General features: G+C 36.4%; 2 protein-coding genes across 6 annotated transcripts; both read left to right on the top strand.

Annotated features, from left to right (window-relative positions):
* Window positions 1–655: 655 nt before the first annotated feature.
* On the top strand, window positions 656–5,470 carry VRN5 (Fibronectin type III domain-containing protein). Of its 4 annotated transcripts, none has more exons than XM_079013352.1 (5): window positions 656–802; window positions 1,490–1,586; window positions 2,297–2,396; window positions 3,197–4,066; window positions 4,137–5,470. In XM_079013352.1, exons 4-5 carry the CDS (start codon window positions 3,295–3,297, stop codon window positions 5,201–5,203), a joined length of 1,839 nt encoding a protein of 612 aa, XP_078869478.1. In that variant the 5' UTR covers window positions 656–802; window positions 1,490–1,586; window positions 2,297–2,396; window positions 3,197–3,294; the 3' UTR covers window positions 5,204–5,470. The 4 variants fall into 4 exon arrangements, with proteins under 4 accessions (XP_078869478.1, XP_078869481.1, XP_078869480.1 ...); XM_079013354.1 differs by having other exon boundaries at window positions 663–802; window positions 1,537–1,586; XM_079013353.1 differs by having other exon boundaries at window positions 664–802; window positions 1,497–1,586.
* A 1,379-nt stretch (window positions 5,471–6,849) lies between these two features.
* HCF101 (ATP binding protein) lies at window positions 6,850–10,589 on the top strand. Of its 2 annotated transcripts, none has more exons than XM_079013736.1 (16): window positions 6,850–7,011; window positions 7,121–7,258; window positions 7,660–7,802; window positions 7,888–7,938; window positions 8,041–8,196; window positions 8,284–8,427; window positions 8,527–8,669; window positions 8,755–8,824; window positions 8,899–8,994; window positions 9,089–9,178; window positions 9,323–9,376; window positions 9,443–9,566; window positions 9,640–9,764; window positions 9,857–9,979; window positions 10,049–10,117; window positions 10,257–10,589. In XM_079013736.1, exons 1-16 carry the CDS (start codon window positions 6,945–6,947, stop codon window positions 10,257–10,259), a joined length of 1,596 nt encoding a protein of 531 aa, XP_078869862.1. In that variant the 5' UTR covers window positions 6,850–6,944; the 3' UTR covers window positions 10,260–10,589. The 2 variants fall into 2 exon arrangements, with proteins under 2 accessions (XP_078869862.1, XP_078869861.1); XM_079013735.1 differs by having other exon boundaries at window positions 6,851–7,011; window positions 10,270–10,589.
* The last annotated feature ends 215 nt before the right edge of the window (window positions 10,590–10,804 follow it).

Genomic DNA, 10,804 nt, shown 5'->3' with positions numbered 1-10,804 from the left:
CAATTCTAGCTTGATAACCATGAATAAAAACATCTCGAACTAAAATCCTTAATTTATGCAAGAAGTCTAAAACATAACCTTTCTCATTTTATCCTTCAACTTCCATCAAACAATCCAAGGTTAGATCACTTATTCAACATCATACACCTCCAGTAGAGTCTAAACTCCATTCCGTTGAAGTCCAAAACCTTTACATGGTTGCATTACGATCCCCAAATCCTGAATTAAGAAACGTCCTCAAGCAAGATGGTACAACGTAACTGTAATAAATTAAAGATAAAATATGAATATAATTATATAACAAATGGCTTAGAAATAACACAAAAAGCGATCATTTAATGAAACTTTTGAAATTTATAACTATTTTGTTAAAGTCATTTTCCTAATATGTTTAGCTATTTTTACAATTATATTAATCTTTAAAAAATTTAATTAAGAATGAGTAATTACAAAAGCAATCAATCTGCAACAACGCGCCGCCTGATCATGTAGGAAACACGTCCCTACGATCGTAGAGTCAAATAGTTATTGCTGTACTTTTTCCGGCTCAGCATCCAACTGCTTCACTTTTCTAACTGAATCCGGTTCCTCACGCGCCCTCACTCGCGTGAATCTCACCCTACCTTTTAAGCAAGCCCCAATTAGCTTTCAACAAAAAAAACCCAAATTGAACACAATTCCTCACAATCAACAAACACAAGATTATAAATTCCATTTTCTCCCCTCTCCTTGCGTACCAAAGCCTCCCGTTTCCATAAATAAAAACCCTAATTTCCTCCCTGATCGCACACATTCTTCACAGGTATCTTCTCTTTGATCTTCCACCATCTTCATAGCACACATACGTATATGTTCATAGAGTTTTCGTGTTTTTCTAGAACTCGTATTCACGGGGTTTTATGTGTTCAGATCCGCCACTTTTTTAATTTTTCGATTACGATTTGTTTGACGATAGTGTAGCTTCTTCATGTTTGAAGTTTTAATTTCTGCAATTGTGGTGTCCTGCTGTTATGTTTTGCCACCTGTTGTTTGGACTGCTGTTCTGATATATCAATGCGTTTTTTCTTTCTCGAAAGAATGGTTTTATTAATGTTCTTTCTTTTGTGTCTAAGATTCAACAATGTATGAAGAGGAATTGAACAAAATGTGATTCTTTTTCTTCTTTGGTTATTTGGAGCCTGTGATTGTAAGTAGGAGCCTGTCTGTGTTAAAACGTTAAGGGCTGAATGATCAGGCATTGCATTTAGTTGGTAAGATTCATAGCAAGAAATTTGAGCACTTTATTTATAAGTAAAAGGAATCGCTAGTTATATCTTGGTTCAGACCCCTTACTAACATCCATTCATCTCATTAAAACTTGCCAGAGATATTCTGAGAAAACTTCAAAGTGATATGTCTGAATGAGTTCAACATTGTTTAATTTCTTTTCTTTCATTTAGGAAGTTATGTTTTGATAAATCCCTTTTCACATTGAACACTGTATACTTAGGATTCAGGGTAAGGTGATGCTGAGATTTTGATGCTATATCATCACAGGGAGGGTTACTTGAGCATCATGGACATGGGGGATAAACTTGTTGCTAAAGGTGATGCTTTAATCTGGATTTTGATCTTCCTATGTCTTTAGTGACCCTTTGATTGAACATATGTAGCCTCTTTTTCACATTTGCCAAGTAACCAACCTTTCTCATTTGCATGTTGATATGCATCGAGCCTTTTGTTAGTTAATCGGGAAACTGGATACGACGATTATGATTGTGAACACGTGGTTTGCTTTGATTTTTTTTCTTAATTCGTCAGAAATAACTTTAAACCCCGAATATTGACCTAATTAATGCCATAATTGCTATATAATAGTTGCTGTTGAGGCCTTATAGGGCTAAAATCAAAACCCTAAGGAAGCATAACAACACCAACGTGACTCCTTCATCGTTATCTTTTGATATTTTGTAACAAAATTACTGTCCCAAATCTTTGTGAACCAGATTTTGATAAATCTTTGAGGTTTAAAATATCTCTTTACGCATTCCCATGAGCAGTTTTTCTTCATAATTTGACTTAGACAAAGTTCTTAACCTTTTCTATTGCTTAATTAACTTCTGAATCTGTAAGATACAAGCAAATATGTTACACTAGATTCTGATATCTGGTAAGCAGAGAGATGGATTGTGTTGTCTGTTATTATTAGATCAAAGATCGTATCATGGACTGTTCTTGTTTTCTTTAATTAAAGTAAATCCCTTTTGTGTTTTTTTATACTTCTCATTCTGATCATACTGTGAGATGTAAATTGCAGGATTATTTTGCATCATTCTCAACAACATAGGAAGCGAAGAGCATTGCTGTTCTGCTGTGAGTGCTAAATCTGCAGCTATGGGGAATCACTAAGATCTACAGTAAGTCCCCAAGTCTTTTTTTTTCTTTCATTTTATGAACATAGTATTTTGTTTTACTTGTTGTGAGTGCTAAATCTGCAGCTATTTGTCGTATTCAATGTGAAACCTCAGCATGAGATTGTTTTACTTGTTAAAATTTTGGAGCATAATGATGATTCTGCTTGTGTTGATTTTAGGTAGTGTTTGGTAATCAGGGAAGGAATGTAATGAGAAAACCTATTTGTTTTGTCCAATGGATTGGAATAGATCATTCCTGAAGGAATATGATTCTAGACCATTTTGTTAATTTTCATTCCTTAGCCCTACGTTTTTTTCTTACTAGTTTTTTTAATCTTCATTCCATCATGGAATGGAATGAAAAACTACAACATAACCCATTTTTGTCTTTTCGAAAAAACCCGTTAATTTAAGTAATAATTGTTTTTAGGGTTAATATCGCAAACAGTAACGAACTATTTTTTACAAAATACTACTGATTTAATAGATACCATACATGAAAGGGTAACGAAGTTTTTGTTTTTGTTCGCAAAATACCATTAAAATCATTGAAATAATGGAATTTTGTGAACATAAACTTATAATTGCTTATAAACGGTGTTAAAATTATACATTGTATTTACATAAAAAAAAGTTCATATGAAAATTAATCTCATTCCTACCACCCAACCAAACATGAGCATGAGCATGGAATGTAATCACTCATTCCATTATATATTCCATTCCGTTCCAACCAAAACAGAAAGACGTTGTATCTTGTTTATTCTTACTATTTCTTCTACTTTATGCTTTTCAAAAAACAGACCTGACATGATGCTTGAAGAAGTCTAGAAGAGTTTTTGAAGTCTGGTGATCTCCTTTGTATTTTCTTTGAAGCAATCTAACCAAATCATCAAGAAAGATGAACAAGAAACCTTCAAAGAATCAGGATTCCAAGAAGACATCCTCAAGTCCTAAAAGCCAGCAGCAATCTTCAAGAAAACAAAACAGAAAAGGGGAAAACCCAATTCGAATTCCACCAATCACAGAGCCATGTTCCGATTCCAGATGCTCAAGCACATGGATCTGCAGAAACTCTGCCTGTAGGGCTACACTCTCCATTGTCGACACCTTCTGCAAGCGTTGTTCATGCTGCATTTGCCATTTATTCGACGACAACAAAGACCCAAGTCTTTGGTTACAATGCACATCAGAATCCGATTCCCTTTCCGTTTCCCAATCAGCAGAATCATGTGGCTTATCTTGCCACATCGAGTGCGCCCTCCAGCGTCGCAAGGTAGGCGTCGTTGACCTAGGTCAACTCATGCAGCTCGACGGAAGTTATTGTTGCGCTTCATGTGGGAAGGTCTCAGGGATACTTGGATACTGGAAGAAGCAGCTCACGATTGCTAAAGACGCCCGCCGTGTCGACAGCCTTTGCTACCGGATTTATTTAAGCTTCCGCCTCTTCGATGGCACATCAAGGTTTCACGAACTTCACGAAATAGTCAAAGAAGCGAAGACCAAATTGGAAACCGAGGTGGGCCCCCTCAGTGGTGTGTCCGCCAAGATGGCACGTGGCATCGTTAGCAGACTCTCCGTCGCCGGTGAAGTCCAATCACTCTGTAACACCGCCATTCAGAAAGCCGATGAAATTTCCTCCACAGTTTCTCTCGCAGCCCTAGATATTAAAGGTACGTGACTGTTATATGTTCTTTTCGTATAATTCTCCTTCTCAATTCCTTTTTTTTAAACACTTTTCAGAAGGTTCTCTCCCCGCTGCTTGCAAGTTCATCTTCGAAGAAGTAACACCTTTTTCCGTAGTGCTCGTTTTAATCGAACTATCTACAGCTTCATGTAGCGATATAATCGGATTCAAATTATGGTACTCCAAAACGGCAGAAGAAACACACACAAACACAAAAGATCCCGTTTCAACTTTTCCTCGATCTCAACGACGAATCCTGATTTCAAACTTACAGCCGTGCACCGAATACTCGTTTAGGATCGTGTCCTACACAGCAAGCGGCGATTTAGGACACTCGGAGGCCAAATGTTTCACTAAAAGTGTGGAAATCCTTCACAAAAACCCTGATCGTGTTACGATTCCTCGCGACGAAGGAACCTCCGGCACCAAAGACGTGGAATCCGACTCCGGATTTAAAGTCCGTGACCTCGGGAAAATCCTCCGGTTAGCTTGGATCGAAGAACGAGGCTACCTAGACGATATAACCGGTTCGGATCTGAGTCGACTCAGTCAGATCATGAAACCAGAAGCTTCAAAACCCGATGAACCGCCGTCTGCTTCACGTGCGCTCGACTTGAACGTCGCTACAGTTCCCGATTTGAACGAAGAGTTGGCTCCGGTGAACGAGTCGTCTAATGCTGACGTGGATCACGGTAGCGGCGGATCTGAAAACTGGGCGCATCCTCATGGGGCCAATGGGAATGGGGAAGTGCCAACTGTGGAGTCGCGTGCTGACGTGTCTCGGAAGAGGCCAGGTAGGACAGAGGTGAATGACTGCGATACGAACAGTGCGAGTGCGTTGATAAACATGTCACCGGGTGATTTGGATGGAAACTTTGAGTACTGTGTGAAGATGATTCGCTGGCTGGAATGTGAAGGGTATATAAAGCAAGAGTTTAGGTTAAAACTGCTGACGTGGTTTAGTTTGAGGTCAACGGAACAGGAAAGGAGAGTGGTCAACACTTTTATACAAACACTCATGGATGATCCCAGTAGCTTAGCTGGACAGTTGGTTGATTCGTTTGCTGATATTATAAACAACAAGAGGCCTAGAAATGGGTTTTGCAGTAAATTGTGGCATTAAGAGGGACAAACAAAGTTGTCATTGGTGGATCGTTTTAGCTCATTTCTTGGTATATCCATTTTTTCAAATGCTAGAGCAGGATACCCTCGTAATTTCGTAGCAATTTGAATCAATTTATTAAGTTTATTCGTCATTTTACAATTTACATTTCGAAGGTATTTGTTTCATTATGTAACCAACGTATCTAGTCGGTTTTACCTTGTGTTAGTCACACAAGCATTTATGACTGCTTAATTTCCTTACTAAAATGCTTGGTTAATTAATTTACATCGATTGCGTTATGTGGATGTTTGGGATAACTTTTTGAAATAGCTTATTAGTTTTTAGCTTTTCAAAAAGCTAATAAGCTAAAAAAGTGTTTGTATATTTAAAAAGTGTTTTTAAAACAGGTTTTTAGATAGGAAAAAATAAAGCTTTTAAAACTGAAAAATCATAGCCTTTTAAGCAATTTTACTCTTAAAAAACAGCTTTATTTATCCAAACACTTTTTAAAAGCTTTTCTTAAAAACCATAAGCTAACAAATATATATATATATATATATATATATATATATATATATATATATATATATATATATATATATATATATATATATATTTAAAATCACTTTTCTGCTAAAAGGTAAACCAAATATGTCGTATATTTTAAGTAAAGTCAGTTAAGTGATCCATGAAAAATCAAAATGTTTATAGCCAATGGTAACTGTGTTGACGTGATGTCTCTCTTGTTGACATGACATTTTTTTTTTGTCTATGTGATTGAGGGTTAAAGAGAATAAAGTTGGAAGGAATGATATGATAAGAATTACACTTCCTTTTCATGACATCTTTTGGTCTATGTGATCGAGGGTTAAAGAGAATAAGATCGGAGGGAATGTGACATCTTTTGGTCTATGTGATCGAGGGTTAAAGAGAATAAGATCGGAAGGAATGGTATCATAAGAATTACACTAGAATAAGGTCGAAGAAATGGTATCATAAGAATTACACTAGAATAAGGTTGAAGAAATGGTATCATAAGAATTACGTATCCTTCTCTAACATGTAGGAGCCACATAGATGTCACATCATTTATACTTTTATGTGGATTTCTTACTACAACCATGGCAGAGAAAAAGAGAGAAAAACACATGAAGGAAGAGAGAGAAAAAATGAGTGTGATAGATTTTTTTTAAGGGGAGGGGGTGAGGGCAATGTTTCCCTGCCTATGTGACACTGAGTGTAGCCAAACCATGATCCACTCCCTTGAGCTTAAATGACTCTCAAAATCATATGGTTGCTAATTAAGTCATATAATTAAGTTAAAACCTGATCGAGTCTGAACATCTCATTAGAACTAGTAAAAAAACATAATAAAATTTTCTAATTATCGAATGAAACTGAATCAAACCAAACCCAATAAAACCATATCAAACATGTCCGTGACCTTCTTTAAAATATGTATTATGGATAGTTTTGCTAGAAAACTTTATATTGTGTATTTAAGTTCAATCAATGAAAGTTCAGGGGTACATTTGAAATTAAAAAGAACCGTGGTATATAACAAAACCAATTAAAGTTCAGGGGCGCATTTAAAACTAATAAAACTTGGATAATCAGTGGTGGCCAGAAACTCCACAACGATCCCATAACGAGCGAATTTTTTGAGTAGGATGACACCAAAATGTGAGGCTCACAAGTATCACCAGACTCCCTTCAATCCTCTTTCTCTCTCTCTCACACACGCGCGCAGGGAGAAGACATGCGGCTTCTTCAAGCTCCAGCTTCTGTGTATGTGACTTCACAATGCTCAAAGTCTCAATCCAGAGGTAGTACCTTTTAGTCTCTGTATAAACACTGCCTGTGTGGTTTGTAGTTGTTGATGCAGTTTTAAGCTTTAATTGTTGGATATTTGAAGTAGAGAAACTCTAATTTTAGGTGGAAATTTTCTGGAGAGACGTATTCTGCAATCCGCCATTAACGAGTCTCTTTTCTCCCGAAGAATTGTACGACAACGATTTTGTGTAACACGTAGGACCGTGAATCCTGTTTCTGCTACAGCTGCTTCTCTTGAAGGTGAGTGCGATTTTTAATTTTTACTCATTTTGTCCTCGGAATTTGCTTGGTGGAAAGTAACTTAGTTTCCCTTAAAGGTAATCAAGTGGATAAATTTTGAAACGAAGTGATTTCCGAGGGTTAAACTAGCTTTGCCTTTGATTAAGAGTTAAATTTGTTAAGATAAAGTTCGGATTAAAGTCTAGTTTGGTTCTTTACTAGGTGCTGTGTTAGGCAAACCACTAATAAGTTTCAAGTTCAGCATCAAAACTTTGATTTTAGAGTAGATAGTATATAACTGATTATTGACAACTACGTAGCAGAAATCAGATTCTGATGATCGACCTCCATGTTATATCGTTCATTTTCTTTTATTGATCCATTCACTACCTGATATACATATCTTACTGTGCTGTTTGTAGCTGATGCTTCATCACTATTGACAATAGAAGCTGAAAACGATGTGTTAAAAGCCTTATCTCAGATTATTGATCCAGACTTTGGGACAGACATTGTCTCATGTGGATTTGTGAAGGACTTACATGTTGATGATGCTTCAGGAGAGGTGTTTTAGAACAGAATGTAATGAGTTCCATACAGACAACACATAAAGATTTTTAACCTCACTCAACATTCAATTTCTATCTCAGGTTTCATTTCGGTTGGAGCTCACAACACCAGCATGTCCAGTCAAGGATATGGTAATTAAAACACAAACATCAATCTTTAATGAACAAATTTTAGATCTATTATATTTTCCAGTAATAAGAGAATCAAGTAAAGTATCTTTTTTGTAATTGCAGTTTGAACAGAAGGCTAATGAGGTTGTATCAGCTCTTCCCTGGGTCAAAAATGTCAAAGTGACAATGTCAGCACAACCTGCAAAGCAGATTTATGCATCACAACTTCCTGCTGGGCTACAGACAATATCAAACATAATTGCAGTTTCAAGTTGCAAGGTCACAACTTTCCTAATATACACTTTTTCTATTAACTGCATTTCAGGACTAATTATTCAGGCTAAACATCATTTGTAATAACTGTAGGGAGGTGTGGGAAAATCAACTGTGGCTGTAAACCTGGCATACACTTTGGCTGGAATGGGTGCTAGAGTCGGAATCTTTGATGCCGATGTTTATGGTCCTAGTTTGCCAACTATGGTCTCCCCTGAAAACCGACTTCTTGAAATGGTAATGTAATTATTACTATCATCATTCATTTAAAAGGGTATGATTCAATGTATTGGTGTAAATGTGATGTGAAAGTATTGTTAATTTGTTATATTCTAGAATCCAGAAAAAAAGACCATTATTCCAACAGAATACATGGGAGTCAAAATGGTATCCTTTGGATTTGCTGGACAAGGGCGTGCAATTATGCGGGGTCCAATGGTTTCTGGAGTCATCAACCAACTACTAACTACTACAGAGTGGTATTACACATTACACAATTACTATTTACTATTACATTCTTCCTATTAATTTCAACTTTCAATAACAAGTACAGATAATGAACAGGGGAGAGCTTGACTATCTTGTTATTGACATGCCACCTGGCACCGGTGATATTCAACTTACCTTATGCCAGGTTCTTCTTCTTTCATTATGTTTATAATATTTCTTATTACATTTTTTTTTTTAAATTCTAACTTGAACTTACAGGTAGTCCCTCTGACTGCTGCTGTGATAGTTACTACTCCTCAGAAACTTGCATTCATTGATGTCGCGAAAGGAGTCCGCATGTTTTCAAAGCTCAAGGTGTGTAATGTGTAATGTGTTTCCTTTAAAAGTGTTTATTTATATAATTATATATAATCCTGCCAACCTGGCAACCTTTTGTGTATGCTGTCAGGTACCATGTGTTGCTGTTGTTGAGAACATGTGTCATTTTGATGCGGATGGAAAACGATTTTATCCCTTTGGTAGAGGATCAGGCGCACAGGTAAGAAAAACCTTGACTAAATAATAATACTAAACAACCAGCTAGTGGGCCACTGTGTACTTGATTTATCTGACACGGGGTCAGACAGTGTAAGGGGTTGGTGGAAGAATAACACTTTTAACAGAGACCATATTGTGGCTGCAGGTTGTGGAGCAGTTTGGAATCCCTCATTTGTTTGACCTTCCAATCAGACCAACTGTAAGAATTTTTTAACACTATAATTAATTTGTGTAAAAAAAAAAGATAAATTTTAGATTTTGACAGCTGTCTGCTTCCGGGGATAGTGGAATACCTGAAGTGGTGGCTGATCCTCAGGGCGAAGTCGCTGACATATTTCAAAATCTAGGAGTTTGTGTGGTACAACAATGTGCAAAGATCCGCCAACAAGGTATGTTGGATTTATTTTACTCCAAATTGTTTTTTAATTTATTTCCCTGAATGATGACGTGGAATTTTCACAGTATCAACTGCTGTGATGTATGACAAGTCTATTAAGGCAATCAAGGTGAAAGTGCCTGATTCAAACGAAGAGTTTCTTCTACACCCTGCAACTGTTCGACGAAATGACCGTTCTGCCCAAAGTGTGGTATGTAATCTTTCATTTCTTGATGCTACAGCATTGTACTTTAAAAAATAAAATTAGGTGAATTGGTGAATATTGTTATTTGTGGGAGACAGGATGAATGGACAGGGGATCAAAAATTACAGTATGGTGATGTTCCAGAAGACATAGAACCTGAAGAAATTCGACCCATGGGAAACTATGCAGTTTCTATTACATGGCCAGATGGCTTTAGTCAGGTACCTCCACTTTCTCATACAATTTTTTTACTTAAAACAGTATTTTTGATGCCATGCTATGCTATTTAGATTGCTCCTTATGATCAGCTACAAACAATGGAACGGTTGGTTGATGTACCCCAAACAGTATCCGCGCAGGTTAGAATGCCAGAATAGGTTGTACTGTGTTTGGTGTGACTGGACTGATGTCAGTTGATGAGTCAAACACAGTACAATTTGTTATGTCTTGTATGCTCACTAGTCACTATATCTGATTAAAATTTTAAAGTGTATTTAGTGAACTTTTGTAGGCGAGGTGAAGTTGAGGTAGATATTAGAGACTCTCAAGATTCTTAATGTCGAACAGTCGAAGCTTAAGTTATTTTATGTCCGAGAAGTGAACACCATACAAGAAATGGATGATATGAGAATATATTCCATTTTAATTTTTTTTTTTTGATGTACGATATGTACATATTTGTGTTTATCCTTGTAGCTCCCAAGAGTGTTGTACTTTGCGAACCCCTACATGGTTCACATCATGTTATTTCTTTTATGATATTTTGTAAACACATGTTGAAGAAACTGTAAACTAATACAATCTAGAGAGAAAACAGTTGGGGTTTTATTACATAGAGAAATTTTAATTACAAGAGAAATAAAGACTATAAAAAAACTATTTAGGGTTAACCTAGCTAAAATCCTAAATAAAACTCAAAATACAAAATGAACCCAATAACTTATATCCTATAACTTTTTATAGCTTATATTTTATAAAGCAGTTTTTTTTTTCAATTAAAACCACGAAACGAGACATTCATTTGTGGTCATCTGCATTGCACATGT

This window comes from Lactuca serriola, chromosome 8 (assembly GCF_051521515.1).
Source record: "Lactuca serriola cultivar US96UC23 chromosome 8, Lser_US96UC23_V15, whole genome shotgun sequence".
NCBI lineage: Eukaryota > Viridiplantae > Streptophyta > Magnoliopsida > Asterales > Asteraceae > Lactuca > Lactuca serriola.
This window is presented reverse-complemented; position numbering and strand designations above follow the sequence as displayed.

Bases quoted from the DNA above. Each gene is read 5' to 3' on its own strand.
- HCF101 (XM_079013735.1), top strand. From the start codon at position 6,945: ATGCGGCTTCTTCAAGCTCCAGCTTCTGTGTATGTGACTTCACAATGC. The intron at 9,179-9,322 runs GTAAGAAAAACC...TTGTGGCTGCAG, and splicing joins GTAGAGGATCAGGCGCACAG to GTTGTGGAGCAGTTTGGAAT. The intron at 9,980-10,048 runs GTACCTCCACTT...TATGCTATTTAG, and splicing joins GGCCAGATGGCTTTAGTCAG to ATTGCTCCTTATGATCAGCT.
- VRN5 (XM_079013352.1), top strand. From the start codon at position 3,295: ATGAACAAGAAACCTTCAAAGAATCAGGATTCCAAGAAGACATCCTCA. The intron at 4,067-4,136 runs GTACGTGACTGT...AACACTTTTCAG, and splicing joins CGCAGCCCTAGATATTAAAG to AAGGTTCTCTCCCCGCTGCT.